The following is a 15,977-nucleotide window of genomic DNA, read 5'->3' as shown; positions in this document are numbered from 1 at the left end:
AGATTGGTTGTGAAGCCCGACATGTTGTTTGGGAAACGTGGAAAGAGCGGCTTGGTGGCGCTGAACTTGGATTTAGCTGAAGTTGCTGAGTTTGTGAAAGGTCGCCTTGGTGTTGAGGTGATGGGCGAGACAAATTTGTGGATTTTTCTGATTATTATTTGTGTGATTACCGATTTGGTGATGTGGGTATTGGATCTTCTTTAGGTTGAGATGGGCGGTTGCAAGGCACCGATCACCACATTCATCGTTGAACCCTTTGTTCCCCATGACCAGGAATATTACCTCTCAATAATCTCTGAAAGGCTTGGATCCACCATTAGCTTTTCAGAATGTGGGGGTATTGAAATTGAAGAGAACTGGGATAAAGTATGGCCATACAGTTTATTTTAAATCCTATATTGTTCTCTTTTACCTCATCTATGATTGGTGTATTAATAGCTCAAAAGGGTGACATATATTTGACTTGTACAGGTTAAGACTATATTCCTTCCAACTGAAAAGCCTATGACATTGGAGGCTTGCGCTCCATTGATAGCTACACTACCCTTGGAGGTGAGTTTAGGTATACTTTTCTAATTTATCATTTTCCAGTTAGAATGACTTTAGTTTTTAGCAAGGATCTGATACATGAGTAATCTGAGAGATCATTAAGCTGGTTTACTTTCAATGCACTGCCGCCCAAATGTACATGAAAATTGTGGCCTAAGTGACCAGTTGATTGGTTTTCCGGGTCTGCTTGTGACACATTTAATTCCCTTAGATGCTATTAATCTCTGTTTTTTAAATTTCTCATGCTTATTTTATTTAAGTGTCCTGCTTGCTTTATTACTGGTTCATTTCATTTTGGTATTGCTTTCTTAGTGTATCTGGCATGCGCTGATGCTACTTTTATTTTACTCAGGTTCGGGGGAAAATTGCTGACTTCATAATGGCTGTGTTTGCTGTATTTCAAGGTATGAAATGTCTAATGAGAGAAACTGCTTCTGGTCTGCCGCATTGGCAGAATTTTGAGAATAACATGGCTGTGTTTGGTTGGTAAACTGTTTAAAAACCCTGTTGGGTTTTCAAACACCAGAAACTCTTCTCAAAACTGATTTACCGAATGGATTTTCAGATGTGGTCTTCACCACTAACATTTTCCAAAACACACTACAAAACTCTTCTCAAAACCCCCCAACAATTCTTAAAAAAAAAAACACAACATTTTTTTTTTTTTTTTTTTTTTTAAAGTTTGGCAGTTAGCGGCCACTGTGCTGTGGCCTGAGGCCATCCACCATTTTTTTATTAAAAATATATATATTTTTAATTTTGACAGAACTCTTTCCAAAATTTGACAAACCAATTTTCAAATGTGGCCCCCACCAAATCAATTCTCAACTTTTCCCTTTATCAAAACTCTTTTCAAAACCCAAAACTTTTTTCAAAATTTTACCAAACAGAGTTTCTGGGAAAGATTTTTGAGTCCAGCCAACATTTATTCAGTCATATCAATGTGCTCAATTACGTGGGGATCTTAATGGACAGAAACTAATTTCATTTTTATGAGTATCTTTATTTGTAGAAATAATTACATATTGGCTTTGAAAAAAAAAATTGAATATTGATAGTTTTTGTTATAAAAGAAAAGGAGATTTCTTCTTTTTTCTTTAACCTTTTGGTCATCACTTGTATTTGAGTGGGAAATCTTCTCAACGCTGATGTTGTTCTATCCTAACCTTTTTATTTCCTTCTCATAGATCTTGACTTCAGTTTCATAGAGATGAATCCATTCACACTGGTGAACGGGGAGCCATATCCCTTGGATATGAGGGGCGAATTGGATGACACTGCTGCATTTAAGAACTTTAAAAAGTATACATATCATGATGTTTGTTTCTCAAGACGTGCTTGATTGACATCAGAAATGTGCACTTTAAATGCAATTCTCAGAGTGTGTTGTCTCATGGATATATTTTTATACATTCAGGTGGGGTGACATTGAGTTTCCGCTGCCTTTTGGAAGAGTCCTGAGCGCAACAGAAAGTTTCATTCACTCGTTGGATGAAAAGGTAGTTGCTTTTATGTGTCATTATGTTTATATTTAAATTCATCAAGTCTCTTCAGCTTAATACTGAGTTCCATCACGGAAACTGGAATTTTCCTTTCAACAGCATAGGAGAAATGAATAAATCATATTCTTGTGTTGACACTGCAGACAAGTGCATCTTTGAAATTCACGGTGTTGAACCCAAAAGGACGCATCTGGACAATGGTAGCTGGAGGCGGTGCGAGTGTTATATATGCTGACACTGTAAGAGCTCCGATTATCATACCTAGTAGCGCACCTGCCATTCTCATGATCTCATAATATCATCTCTGCTGAAAATTTTAGTAATGTGGCACCTTTTAAAAGTGGCTGGTGGAATGTGTGATACTTCTATGACTTATTTTTTCCTTCTGTTCAACTAGGTTGGCGATTTGGGTTATGCAGAGGAGCTTGGTAACTATGCAGAGTATAGCGGAGCTCCAAATGAGGAGGAGGTGTTGCAATATGCAAGGGTTGTTATTGATGTAAGAAACTATTTTGTCTTCTTTTGGAACTTCAGCTTCTCTCCATGTCTACTTTTGTTGTAAAACTTTATGGTCTTGCAGTGTGCTACTGCAGATCCTGATGGTCGTAAGAGAGCCCTTATTATTGGAGGAGGTATTGCTAACTTCACCGATGTTGCTGCTACTTTCAATGGGATTATTCGAGCCCTTAAAGAGAAGGTGTGTTCTAGTTGAATTTATCCAAAAAGTCTTAAGTTTGTCTTTTCACCAATTAATTCTCTCTCTCTCTCTCTCTGTGACAGGAGTCCAAACTAAAAGCAGCAAGAATGCACCTCTATGTTCGAAGAGGTGGTCCAAACTATCAGACTGGTTTGGCAAAGATGCGCAGTTTGGGAGAGGAGCTTGGTGTACCCATTGAGGTATGAAATGACACTGTTTTTCGGAAACCTTGTGTCAAATAAAACTGTAAACAGCAGAGCCACTTACTCTTGCTGGCTGAAAGTTTGGGTCCTTTTATATGGTCTGAAAATTGATCCCATTTTTAGAAAGGGCCTCGCTGGGGTGGCCCAGGGGGAATTGGGATCGCAGCAATTTGCTGCCCAAATTGCTTTCCGAACAGGTGGGTTCCGTATGAGTTATCTCACTAGCAATTTGGGCAAAAAATTGCTGAAGATTGCGCTATTGAAAGATGTTAGAATCTATAACCAACGTTCTGTCTGCTTAAGGTTGGCTTTATGTTGAACCTTGTTTGAAAGCATTTTCTATTTAGTAAAGATGAAAGGTGCTCATAAGTGGCATGCTCGATGCTGAAACATCTTATAGCATTAGTTATTGACCCAAAGTTTTAGTTTTACCTCAACCTTCAAGACTTCCAAACAAAAAAGATGAGGCCGTTAGCAAAAGTTTCCTTTTGTGAAAAATGCTCTTTAATCGGTATTGCATAAAGTTGCAGAGAAATTCCATCAGGTCTTTTTTTACCCTTTTTTCCTAGTTCCGAGAATTGAAATCTAGAATAATACCTCTCTGGTAATATCTCTGTGGCTGAACTGAATTGATATTTTTTGTTGCAGGTTTATGGGCCTGAGGCCACAATGACCGGAATCTGCAAGCAGGCAATTGATTGCATTATCTCTGCAGCATAGTTTTACAATTCTTTTTGCTCCTCTGTCAACATGTGTCAGAAAATAATTTGGTGCAAGTTTAAGATCGAGCATATTGGATTGTTGTTTGAACTCTAAAAGCTTTTTCTTCCATTTTAAATTTTGTAACTTTTTTTTAACCCCCAATGAAAATAGTTTGTTACTTTTCCCCTAGCTGAGGTGAATATGAAGAATTTCATTTGCTATTAAAATTGCGATTTACGCATAGTCTTTTGAAATCAAAATTTCATCTGCTGCGTGGTCATCATTTTGGCACTGTAGACTGTCCTTCCTCAGAGTAATTGCAGCGCAAATTGGCAAACACACGTACAACTTGATTAAATGGATTCCCTTTTATTATCTCCTTAAAAGTAGTTGTTATCTCTCTCTGCGAAGATTAAGTTTCAGTTAATATCGAAGGTCAAAGTTTAATAACTGTTAAATTAACAATCATTTTCTATTAATTTCGAAAGTACATGTATGTTATTGAACAATGAACATACATTAAATTAAAACTGTTATAGTTAGTTACACTATAAGTAGTACTGTAGTAGGACCAATTTTTACACAAAATCTTCTCCTCTTCCATCGCTCTCAAACACCTTATGATTTTTTTAAAAAAATTCATAGTGATTAGGTTCTGTTTTAATGTAGAAATAGAACACAATCTCCTTGCTATAATAGATATAAATACTGTGATGGTATTCCTTTTTTTTTTTTTTGTTGGAAATGTAACTAGATATCATAATAGTTTCTAAGCTCCATAGTATTCGGGAGTAGTCTTTGCTATAAACCAAAGCACACCAATTTATCGGATTTGGTAGAGCAAATAATTTTTTGGAATAACTTCACTTAATACTCTTGAATCACCACGCGTTTTGAGAAAACTTTTTAAATTTAAAAAACCCTCAATTTTACTCTATGAACTTTCAAAATTTGATGTAATTGACCACATTGGTCATTTTTTGTCGTTAAATCATAAAAGAAACCACTTAAAAGACCAAATTACCTTCTTCTTTTTTTTTTTTTTTTTCTTTCAATTTGATAATAGGGTAAATTTAGAATTTTATAAAAGTTTTAAGGGTATATAGGTCATTGCATCACATTTAATGTTCAAAATTTGACCGAGGGAGTAGATTGTATGAAATTAAAAGTTCGGCAATGAAATTACTAGGTTTTGAAATTTAAAAAAGTCTTTTCAAATCCCATGATAATTGGAGTCCTTTGTGAAGATGGCTTTGCAATCCACTTAATGAGCTTATTTATTTCTATTTACATTTTCTGTACTAAAACCAAAAGTGACAATTAGAAACAAAGGGTTGTGGCCATATGGCGCTGATGCTATACAGCACAGCAACATACGTGCTGCAGATCTCGTCCGACGGGTGCTGGCATTTCATGAACTAATTAATAGATTGTATTAATTAGAAAAATAATAATAATAATAAAAATTGTATTAATTGCTGGAAAAGGTTATATATATTATGTTGGATTTGATATATGCGATGCACGACTTCGTCACATTTTGTCGTCTGGCTGTTCTCCAACGTCCATATAACATTTTTGTTCTTTTGTAAATTACTTTATTCATTCGTCACCACAAAATGTATTTTATTATGCACAGAGTAATGCAAGCTGACGTGACTTTTAAAATTATCATTAGATCAAAATTCAAGTATGATTCATTTAAAATTTAATAGTAATTTTAAAAGTCACATTAACTTTAAAAAGATAAAAAAAAAGATAAAATAATGGTCCCTAGCTACCATTACTCACATGCACATGAACATGTTGAATTGATTGATTTAGGAAGTAATGTGTACCAAATAAATTGTCAAGCTTACCCCTATCCTACTCAGCACCTACAATGATAAAATAAATACAGAGTTTTCCTTTAAACTGGGTTAAAAAAATTTCCTTCAACCTAATCTATTAAAGTGACATGTGTCATTTTAACATATAAAAAACATATGGTTTTTTAATAGCAGGGACAAAGCTAGAATAAATTTTATTAAAAACTCATGTGCATCTCACATTATTAAAAAAAAAAAATGACACATGTCACTTTTATAGACTAGGTTGAAAAAAATTTCTTCAACCCAATTTGGAGAAAAATTGTGTCAAAAAAAAAAAAAAAAAGTTCAATATATCGATAATACAAACCAAATTTTGTAATTTTCCTCTCTTCCTGGTTCACACACGAAGACAATACTAATTATTTAGGAAAAATTTTACTTACCATTCAAGATATTTTATCATTTTTATAATTATATTCTTAATTTTTTTTTTAAAAAAAATTTAACGTATTCATATTTCATTTTTTTTTTTTTAAATTTCATCTGTGTGATAATATTTTTCGTTAAATCATGTTAAAATTCTTAAAATATTAATTTTTTTTTAGAAAGAAATATTTTTTTAAAACAAATTCAGGCGTGAGTATTTTCGCAACTTCCATTAAATCCTAACGAATGCCTAAGCCCTTGCAAATATTTTTTTTTTTCCTAAAAAAAAAAATAGTGATATTTTAAGAATTTCGACATCTCTCCGTTAGGATTTTTTTGTTAAATCATAATGGATGGGTGTAATTGACAAAAATTAAAAAATAAATACATAAAATTGACACTTTTTAAAGTTTAAGAAAATAATAATTATAAAATTGATAAAAGATTAGAGGTGGTAAGTGAAATTTCTCCAATTATTTGTTTATTTTATTTTTGGTTACTTGGGTCTTGGGGGGACATACATGAGATTCTGCGAATTTGGCAATTGGAAATCCAAATGGTTATCCTCATTCCTCTTGATGCCCAGTTGACATCTTTGAAAGTCAAAGAAGATAATAAATAGGACGACAAGAGTTCAAAGAATGGAGGGAGGCCGGGAGAGAGAGAATGGTATCGCCATGGGGATGGAGCTGTTCAAACTTGACGGCTTCAAGCTTCTCTGCATTGCGTACAGTAGCTGTAAACACGCTTTGGTTAATTTACAAAGTAAAGCCGGCCATGCCAGCGCCATCTTCAACTTTTCTCTACCTATATATATATATATATCCACTTAGCATCAACCATTCCCTCCATCTCAATCACTTTCTTCATTTCTCTTGTTTGTTGCTCTTAATTTCTTTGTCACTCCCACAATCATGATGAATATGCCGAAAACCCTTTACTTTTGCTTGATTTTCTTTCTCACTGTATCTACTATGGCCTCTGTCTCATGGGCAGCACTCAAAGTGGGCTTTTACACGACAAGCTGTCCTTCTGCAGAAGCAATTGTGAGAAAAGCTGTGAACAAAGCTGTGTCACGCAATCCTGGCATAGCTGCTGGCCTCATTAGAATGCATTTCCACGACTGTTTTGTTAGGGTATGTTTCTTCCTCATCCACCCACATTAATTAATTAATTATTAATTCTTCACTGCTTTTGAATATATATCTTAATTGACTTCAATATTGATCATGATGTTACATGTTTCAGGGATGTGACGCCTCTGTATTGCTAGATTCAACCCCTGGAAATCCATCAGAGAAAGAACATCCAGCCAACAATCCAAGCTTGAGAGGATTCGAAGTGATCGATGAGGCAAAGTCTGAAATCGAAGCTCAATGCCCTCAAACTGTCTCGTGTGCAGACATTCTAGCCTTTGCTGCTCGTGACAGTGCATATAAAGTAGGTGACATAAATTATGCAGTTCCATCTGGACGTCTTGATGGTAAAGTATCAATAAAAGACGAGCCTTCCCAGAATCTACCACCACCTTTCTTCAATGCCAAGCAACTCGAAGACAATTTTGCACAGAAAGGGCTTAGTGTTGATGAAATGGTCACGCTTTCAGGAGCACATTCAATAGGCGCGGCGCATTGTTCTGCCTTCTCAACTCGCTTATACTCTTTCAATGCAACACATTCACAAGACCCTTCAATGGACCCCATTTTTGCAAGAAGCTTAAAAGCTAAGTGCCCCCCACCATCAGAATCAGGAAATGGACGTGATGCTACAGTGCCACTGGATGTCCTCTCGCCAAACAAGCTGGATAATAAGTACTACAAAGATCTGAAAAACCGCAATGGCCTGTTGACGTCCGATCAAACTCTTTTGAGCAGCCCTTCGACGGCGGGGATTGTGAGGAACAATGCAAAGAATGATGCAGCTTGGGCCAAGAAGTTTGCAGCGGCTATGGTGAAAATGGGTTCTCTCACAGGAAGCCAGGAGGGTGAGGTTAGGAAGAATTGCAGGGTCGTCAACTAGATTATCTGCATGGAGGGAATTTGTCTGTACTCGATCATTTGGTTTATTTTTTTCATTTATAATTCAAGTGTGAATCTGCTTTGCCAAAGTTTCTGAATTTTAATTATCTTGTAATTATGAAATTCTTTCAACATGCAAGAAATGAAAGAATTACATATATTTTTTTGTTTTCCTTTTATAATTATCAAAAGAAGTACATACTTGCTGAATAACATAATGCATGCCTAAGATGTTTGACTTGTATGCCATTAATAATTAATACATTGGCTGTTAGGACAAGTTATCGTCATTAGCTTATACTCCTAATTTTGATGTTTATTTTTAGTACATCTTGAAGTCAAACAGAAAATAATATATTTTTTTTCTACTTTAGCGTGTTTGGGGTAGCTAAAAATGTATTAAAACCTAAAATATATTTGGTTAATCAAGAAAAACAATGCCATGGGTGTAAGATGTACGTTTTACACCCATAATTTTCTTTCTAACACACCATGCTGCAGTTTTCTTTCTAACCATGGCGCGTAAGAGACGTGGCCGGAGAAGGAAATAGGTATTCAATCTTTGGTATTGTGCATGAGTGCAAAGAAGTAACACATGATGATAAATTGACGGCATGTTTAATTTGCACTGATTGGAGGAGTGATGAGTTGAACGGTTTTGGTGATCACCTTGGTGATTGATTTGAGTGGCTTATAGATCGAATTAGAAGCACTAACCGAACAATTTGCCATCATGGGTGGTGCTAGCGGTCCTCTCCGTCAATCAAATCAGTGTTATGTGGAGGAAGATGACGAGTTTATCATTAAGGAGGTGCGGGACGGTTGTGATCATACCATCTAGTGATATTATTTGGATGCTTTTAAGGTAGATCCAATGGTTTGGTTTACTTGACCGTTAGTAAAGTCAACTGTAAGATTAAATTAAGTTTGATCTTACGATCGACATTAAATAATAGTTTTTTTTTTTTTTTTTTGGCATTTAAAAAACTCTAAACAACAAGAGCAGTTTGCTCTAAAAGAACTACATTAGAAATACATAAAGGAATCTCTTCCCTTCATATTTTCTCCTTAAATTCTTGCGCTGCTATCTTTGCTAAACCATATGCTGCATAATTAGCTTCACGTTTTACATGAATGACCTCCCAACTTCGGAACTGAGAAAGCACTACTTGAATGTATGCAATAATCTGTCCAAACCGAAGCCATTGATCACCCTTAGCATTAACGGCTTGGACCACTTGTAAGGAATCTCCCTCCATTACTAAATCTGGAATGCCCAAGTCCCGGCAAAATTTTGTCACTTGTAGTGCTCCCATTGCATCAGCTATGACCGGCGCTGGACATGTCTCCACAGAACGGCCAAGAGCCGCAAATACCCTCCCTTTATCATCAATATCCCTAATGACCACCCCTATCCCCACACGTTTACCCTCCATATTGAGAGCCACGTCCTAGTTGGCCTTCAGCCTACCTAGCTAGGACAGGACTCTTCCACTTCATACGTGTTGGAGCAGTTGTACGTAGTAGGATCTTCTTCCAGTCGGTTCTCATTTGTTATACAGAATTGAGCTACTGTCTCCTCCGCTTCTTTTACAATGACATTAGGTTAATTGAAGCTTCCTCCATGTACGATATTATTCCTGCGAGTCCAGATCCCTCGAGCTGTAGCTGCTATAACAGCCAGTTCTTCTTCACTGCTTCTCAACATCAAGAATTCCATTATAACTTCAAAGAAGCTATTTCCTTCACTGTTGCACTTCTGGACCCGTCGCTTACTCCCTCTCCAAACGTCATTGGCACTTGGACACTCCCATAATGCATGGAGGACCGATTCTGAAACAGTAGTGCAAATAGGACAAATGTCCTTCCTTTAGGACTCCTCGCCTCTTTAAATAATAGTTACTAATTAACAATTATGATTTAACATTTATAATTAATGAAAGGCCAGAATTTAATAATTGTTATATTAATAATTATTTTCTATTAATTTTAAAAGTAGATGCATGTATATATATATATGTTAATGAACAAACATTAAAACTTATAGTTACATTATAAGTAGCCACTGAATTAAGGACGGGTTTTTACACACAAAAAATCTTCTCTTCTTCTATCTCTCTCAAACTCTTTTGATTTATTTAAACTAGCTTATAACCCGTGCTATGCGCAAGATATTTCATTATAATTTAATTTTAAAATTTAAACACATTATTTTTCATTATAAGTTAAAAAGACGTATAAAAATATATCTCACATCTTTAAATAAAAAAAAATTAATTCTTTATTCCTATAAGTATAAATGATTTAAAATGAATAGTATAAAAAAAAATTAGCAAGAAGAATACATGAATTATAATATAGTTAACGCAATTAATGACGTCATATATATATATATATATATATATATATATATATGATTTCACATTTGTTAGGTTTAGTTCGGTTTGGGTTTTCTTTAGGAACATAACACATAATCTCCTTGCTAGAATATGGATAAACACGTTTGTTTTGGGCAAAAATGACTTTATTGTTCTTGAAGAAGTATTTGCTATAACACAGTGCATATATATTAATTAATGATCAACTTTGTACGTACCTTAATTATGAGCATTTATAAGTTTTCTGTTTTTATTAATTTTCAGCACTAACATTTTTTTCTCCTTGTATTTGCTCGAAAAAATAAACTGTAATAGCAAACAAAGTGACAAGAAACAAGTTTAATTAAAAAACAAAACAAAAAAAACGTGACAAGGAAACAATATGGGTCGTGGCCAATGCCCATATCCATATGTGTGGCTTGCTCTATATATAGTTACCGGCCCGCTGCTGCTAGATGCTACGTGGCATTTCATGAACAAATAGGTCTTATTTAATTAGATGCTACGTGGCATTTCATCATAGGCCAGAGAAAGGCCTATGATGCATGACCTCGTCACACTTTGTCGTCTGCAGGTAGAGATCTCCAACGTACGGACCAACGTCCATATATATATATATATATATATATATATACTTAAACATTTTTGTTCTTTTGTAAATTACTTTGTTCAATAATCATTACATATTTTATTTTATGCACATTGAACACGTTGAATTGATTGATAATATGTACCAACTACATTCTCAAGCTTTACCCCTATCCTGTCTGCTTTGACCAGAGAAAAAAACAGTGAATTTAATAAGTTAATTAATAATTTAACAGCATACAACTCAATTCATCGACCATTTAATTTTGTAAATTGCCATATATAGGTAGACAAAACTTTTTATTTATTTTGTTTTTGGTTATTTTGGGGTCGTACGTGCATGAGAATTTGGCAATTAAGGGAGCTTTCCGTCATCTTTGAAAGTCAAACAAGATAAATAATAGAATTCAAAGCATGGAGCTGGGAGGCCGAGGGAGAGAATAGTATCGCCATGGAGCTGCTCAAACTTGATGGCTTCAAGCTTCTCTGCATTAATTACAGTAAAGGCGGCCATGCCAGCGCCGCCTTCACCGTTTCTCTACCTATAAATATCCACTTCACATCAACTATTCCCTTCATCTCAATCGCTTCAATTCATTCAATTCCATTATCTTTCTAATTGGTTGCACGTAATCTGTTTCTAGCTTAATTTGTTTGTTGCTCTTAATTAATTTCTTTGTCACTCCCACAATCATGAATATTATTAATATGCCGAAAACCCTCTACTTTTCCTTGATTTTCTTTCTTACTATATCTACAATGGCCTCTGTCTCACGGGCATCACTCAAAGTGGGCTTCTATAGGACAAGCTGTCCTTCTGCAGAAGCAATTGTGAGAAAAGCTGTGAACAAAGCTGTGTCACGCAATCCTGGCATAGCTGCTGGCCTCATTAGAATGCATTTCCACGACTGTTTTGTTAGGGTATGTTTCTTAATTCTCACCCACATTCTTCACTACATTTTTAGTCGTCGGTCATAAAATCAGATGCACCATTTTCTCTACATGACATCCTTAATTAACATGATGGAATTTGAACATCTTAAATCAAGCAAAACCATGATATATTATTATGATACCATACCATACATCAAGAACATAATTAATTGACTTCAAAATCAAGGGAGTGATCATAAATCATAATATTGATCATGATGTTACATGTTGCAGGGCTGTGATGCCTCTGTATTGCTAGATTCAACCCCTGGAAATCCATCAGAGAAAGAAAATCCAGCCAACAATCCAAGCTTGAGAGGATTCGAAGTGATCGATGAGGCAAAGTCTGAAATCGAAGCTCAATGCCCTCAAACTGTCTCGTGTGCAGACATTCTAGCCTTTGCTGCTCGTGACAGTACATATAAAGTAGGTGGCATGAATTATGCAGTTCCATCTGGACGTCGTGATGGCAGAGTATCACTAGAAGATGAAGCTTCCCAGAATCTGCCATCACCTTTCTTCAATGCCAAGGAACTCAAAGATAATTTTGCACAAAAAGGCCTTAGTGTTGATGAAATGGTGACGCTTTCAGGGGCACATTCAATAGGCGTGTCGCATTGTTCTTCCTTCTCAACTCGCTTATACTCTTTCAATGCAACACATTCGCAAGACCCTTCAATGGACCCCATTTTTGCTAGAAGCTTAAAAGCTAAGTGCCCCCCACCATCAAATTCAGGAAACGGACGTGATCCTGCAGTGCCATTGGATGTTCTATCACCAAACAAGCTGGATAACAAGTACTACAAAGATCTGAAGAACCACCATGGCCTGTTGACGTCTGATCAAACTCTTTTGAGCAGCCCTTCGACGGCAGGGATTGTGAGGAACAATGCAAAGAATGATGCAGCTTGGGCCAAGAAGTTTGCAGCTGCTATGGTGAAAATGGGTTCTCTCACAGGAAGACAGGAGGGTGAGGTCAGGAAGAACTGCAGGGTCGTCAACTAGATTATCTGCATGGAGGGAATTTGTCTGTATTCATTTGTTTTTTTTTTTGTTTTCTATTCTTTGTATTTATAATTCAACTGTGAATCTGCCTTGCAAAGTTTTTGAATTTTGATTATCTGATCTTGTAATAATGAAATTCTTTCGAACAACAAATGAAAGAATTACATACTTTTCTTTTTTTTTTTTCCCTAATTATGAAAGAACTACGTCCTTGTTGAATGCTCAAAAGGATAAGTACTGACATTGTCAACTCATCATTAATTTTTTTTTTTAATTAAGATTAATCTAAAAAAAAATTAAAAATGCAATGTAAGCATGTATAGTAGGATAGTAGTAAGATTGGAATATGCTATACGGCAACTAACAATTAACTTCAATATTTTTATTCAAGTCCTTGGAAATGCCTACATGTTTGACTTGAATACCATTAATATTTATTAATTCATTGGCTAGCTGTTAGGATAAAATATTGTCTTTATCCTCCTAATTGTGATATTGTTTATTTTTAGTGAACCTTGAAGTCAAGTTTTGCAAAGTTATAAGGCGACAGGCAACTCTAGCTATTATGTCTATACAGTTTGGTTGACACAATAGTGCATCTCTGTGCGAATGCCTTAACACTGTGGCAATGTTTCTGCCTTAAAAACTTTGTTAAAGAATACAATTTTTCTACTTTGGTGTGTTTGGGGTGGCTAAAATTTGTATTCAAACTGAAAATATACTTAGTTGACCAAGGCAAACAAGGCTAATTAATGGGGGTGTAACATGTTTTATGCCCAAAATTTGCGTAAAACATTTTTCGCCCCTCTCCTTCCCCGCACGCCTCCTTCTCTCTCTCACTCAAGTTTGGACGTCGGAGATGACCATCATTAGTGACTGCTATCACAACTCTACCGCTGCATGTCAACCACCAAAGATATTGATCGCCATCACCGTTTTTGGTGTTGGATGGGTGATTGGTTGGAGTTTGAGTTGTTGATCTTTGATTGAAGTTTTGATTGGTGTGAGTTTTTGAATTTAATTGATGTTTGAGTGGTAATTTTGCTATTGTGTATGCTGATTTTGGGGTGTTTTGATCCAAAAAGCAATAGGGTACGTACTTTTGGTTTCAGCAAATTAATTAAGACTCTAAGATAATTAGAACTAAACTTTAATTAAAAAACATAAAATTAAGTAATATACTCAGCAAATTGTATGTTTAACACATCAAATGCATGTGTTGAAGAATTAATGAGTTAGTGATACTGACCGACCACCATAACTTGGACAAACATTTTTGTAAACATTTTATAATTTATTGAACTATATATTTACATTTTGACAAAATAGTATTGATCGAACCGGCCATTTATAAGTCACCTGAAAATTAAATAAAAAAATCGATCTTCTTAAATAAAAGAACTCCATATATAGTCCATTTCTCTCTAGATCTCTCTCTCCCTCTAAGTTTCTCTCTGGATTATGCTATGATCCTGTCCATAATCGTCAGATCAGTGAAAGTGGTTGAAAGACACGCTGATTGCTTGAGCTGATCACCAACTGGTTGTTTTATGCAGCTCGTCATTGTGCCTTTGTCCACGAAATTAAAGCTAGCTGGAACTTACGAGGTGATGACTTTTTCTTTGGATTACATGCTCGTCTTAATAATGGGTGCCAATCCAGAAATCCTACTTAGTCAAGGGAAGACGGCCTACCTCACTTCAATTCCGTGCCGTTGTGTACGTACGCGCTTAATTTCCTCGTTGTTCCCGGCGACAATATAATATTGATCAATTAATGCTACTTTCTTTGTAAATTAATTTTTTCTATAAGTTATCTCTTTATATTTATATATATATTGACCCGGCCAATTGAGTTATACTTTACATGAGACTTTTAATACATTTAATTCACAAAAAAATGTAACCCCTAAGATTGAAACTTGGTAAAATGACCCCAATATAAAAAAAATGTAAAACAATGAGAAGATCGAAAGTTATTAGTTTGAATGTTCTTTTCATTTTTTCTCCTTGCTATAGAAAAAGAAAAAGAAAAAAAAAGAAATAGAATACAACTTAATGTCAAAATCATTCCGACTTGAGGCTTGCATTGGTGGTAGAAAGGAAAATGACAATAGAGTTGTTTTTATCCTTACTTTTCTCTCGAGGGAAAGAAAATGGTACTATATATGTATATTTTATGAGGCGTGTTTGAGTATTTCAACTTGTTGTCCTTTTCATTGCCAGTTGACATATTTGCAATATATATATATATATACATGTACGACACCGTGCACCCATTCAAAACCTAATAGGCTAATTAATAATGATAAGATATAGAAGATCGATAATATATAAAATAAGAAACTGTGTGACTGTGTCAAACAATTAGACTGTGATTTCCTCTTACGTACAATAGAACTGCTCAAACTTAGACAGCTTCAAGCCTTCAACTTCAAGCTTCTCCTCTATACGCGTTTTGGTTTAATTTACATAGTAGGCGACGGTCCCATCTTTCCCTATAAATGGCTGCTTAACATCAACTATTTCCTCCATCTCAATCATTTCCTTCTCTTAGTTTCCTAGCGCGCTTGTTCTTTGACTACTACTCTCCTTCAATATTCTATAGTAAAACTGCAGTGAGCTAGCTAGCTCTTTGGGTTGTAGAGTACTAAATATGTCAACAATCAAAATCCGCTTGGTTTTCTTTCTAACTATGTGTGCCATGGTCTCCGTGTCATTGGCATCACTCAAAGTGGGTTTCTATCGATCAACTTGTCCGTCTGCAGAGGCAATTGTGAGAAAGGCTGTCAACAAAGCTGTTTCAAGGAACCCCGGCATAGCTGCTGGCCTCATTAGAATGCATTTCCATGACTGTTTTGTTAGGGTATGTTAATTAATTCTTCCTCATGCACCCACATCAATTAAATATCTTAATTGACTTCAATATTGATGATATATATATATGTTACATGTTTCAGGGATGTGATGCCTCTGTGCTGCTAGATTCAACCCCTGGAATTCCATCAGAGAAAGAACATCCAGCCAACAATCCAAGCTTGAGAGGATTCGAAGTGATCGATGAGGCAAAGTCTGCAATCGAAGCTCAATGCCATCAAACTGTCTCGTGTGCTGACATTCTAGCCTTTGCTGCTCGTGACACAGTGCATATAAAGTCGGTGGCATA

General features: G+C 35.5%; 4 protein-coding genes across 4 annotated transcripts in view; all 4 read left to right on the top strand.

The window, feature by feature from the left end:
* Nucleotides 1-6: 6 nt before the first annotated feature.
* Nucleotides 7-3,884, top strand: LOC132170275 (ATP-citrate synthase alpha chain protein 2). Its single transcript, XM_059581192.1, has 11 exons — nucleotides 7-117; nucleotides 205-366; nucleotides 472-552; nucleotides 902-953; nucleotides 1,737-1,851; nucleotides 1,967-2,048; nucleotides 2,195-2,290; nucleotides 2,449-2,550; nucleotides 2,632-2,748; nucleotides 2,832-2,948; nucleotides 3,600-3,884. Exons 1-11 carry the CDS (start codon nucleotides 22-24, stop codon nucleotides 3,669-3,671), a joined length of 1,092 nt encoding a protein of 363 aa, XP_059437175.1. The 5' UTR covers nucleotides 7-21; the 3' UTR covers nucleotides 3,672-3,884.
* A 2,929-nt stretch (nucleotides 3,885-6,813) lies between these two features.
* Nucleotides 6,814-7,909, top strand: LOC132172980 (peroxidase 5-like). Its single transcript, XM_059584547.1, has 2 exons — nucleotides 6,814-7,026; nucleotides 7,139-7,909. The coding sequence occupies exons 1-2, from the start codon at nucleotides 6,814-6,816 to the stop codon at nucleotides 7,907-7,909; spliced, it is 984 nt and encodes a 327-aa protein (XP_059440530.1).
* A 3,673-nt stretch (nucleotides 7,910-11,582) lies between these two features.
* On the top strand, nucleotides 11,583-12,812 carry LOC132168533 (peroxidase 5-like). The gene is made up of 2 exons (XM_059579525.1): nucleotides 11,583-11,795; nucleotides 12,042-12,812. The coding sequence occupies exons 1-2, from the start codon at nucleotides 11,583-11,585 to the stop codon at nucleotides 12,810-12,812; spliced, it is 984 nt and encodes a 327-aa protein (XP_059435508.1).
* A 2,655-nt stretch (nucleotides 12,813-15,467) lies between these two features.
* LOC132172917 (peroxidase 5-like) overlaps nucleotides 15,468-15,977 on the top strand; it is a 1,049-nt gene continuing 539 nt past the window's right edge. The window contains 3 exon segments of the mRNA XM_059584476.1: nucleotides 15,468-15,677; nucleotides 15,772-15,951; nucleotides 15,954-15,975. Of these exon segments, the coding sequence (XP_059440459.1) occupies nucleotides 15,468-15,677; nucleotides 15,772-15,951; nucleotides 15,954-15,975 (412 nt within the window).

The sequence above is a fragment of the Corylus avellana genome, chromosome ca2 (assembly GCF_901000735.1).
Source record: "Corylus avellana chromosome ca2, CavTom2PMs-1.0".
Taxonomy (NCBI): domain Eukaryota; kingdom Viridiplantae; phylum Streptophyta; class Magnoliopsida; order Fagales; family Betulaceae; genus Corylus; species Corylus avellana.
The sequence above is the reverse complement of the archived record's forward strand: the minus strand, read 5'-3'. Positions and strand labels throughout refer to the sequence as shown.

What these genes read in the sequence shown, in the direction of transcription:
- LOC132172980 (XM_059584547.1), top strand. Translation starts at nt 6,814, where the DNA reads ATGCCGAAAACCCTTTACTTTTGCTTGATTTTCTTTCTCACTGTATCT. An exon ending in TCCACGACTGTTTTGTTAGG is followed by an intron (nt 7,027 to 7,138) that starts GTATGTTTCTTC and finishes TACATGTTTCAG; the next exon opens with GGATGTGACGCCTCTGTATT.
- LOC132170275 (XM_059581192.1), top strand. Translation starts at nt 22, where the DNA reads ATGTTGTTTGGGAAACGTGGAAAGAGCGGCTTGGTGGCGCTGAACTTG. An exon ending in AAGGTCGCCTTGGTGTTGAG is followed by an intron (nt 118 to 204) that starts GTGATGGGCGAG and finishes GATCTTCTTTAG; the next exon opens with GTTGAGATGGGCGGTTGCAA. An exon ending in TTCACTCGTTGGATGAAAAG is followed by an intron (nt 2,049 to 2,194) that starts GTAGTTGCTTTT and finishes TTGACACTGCAG; the next exon opens with ACAAGTGCATCTTTGAAATT.
- LOC132168533 (XM_059579525.1), top strand. Translation starts at nt 11,583, where the DNA reads ATGCCGAAAACCCTCTACTTTTCCTTGATTTTCTTTCTTACTATATCT. An exon ending in TCCACGACTGTTTTGTTAGG is followed by an intron (nt 11,796 to 12,041) that starts GTATGTTTCTTA and finishes TACATGTTGCAG; the next exon opens with GGCTGTGATGCCTCTGTATT.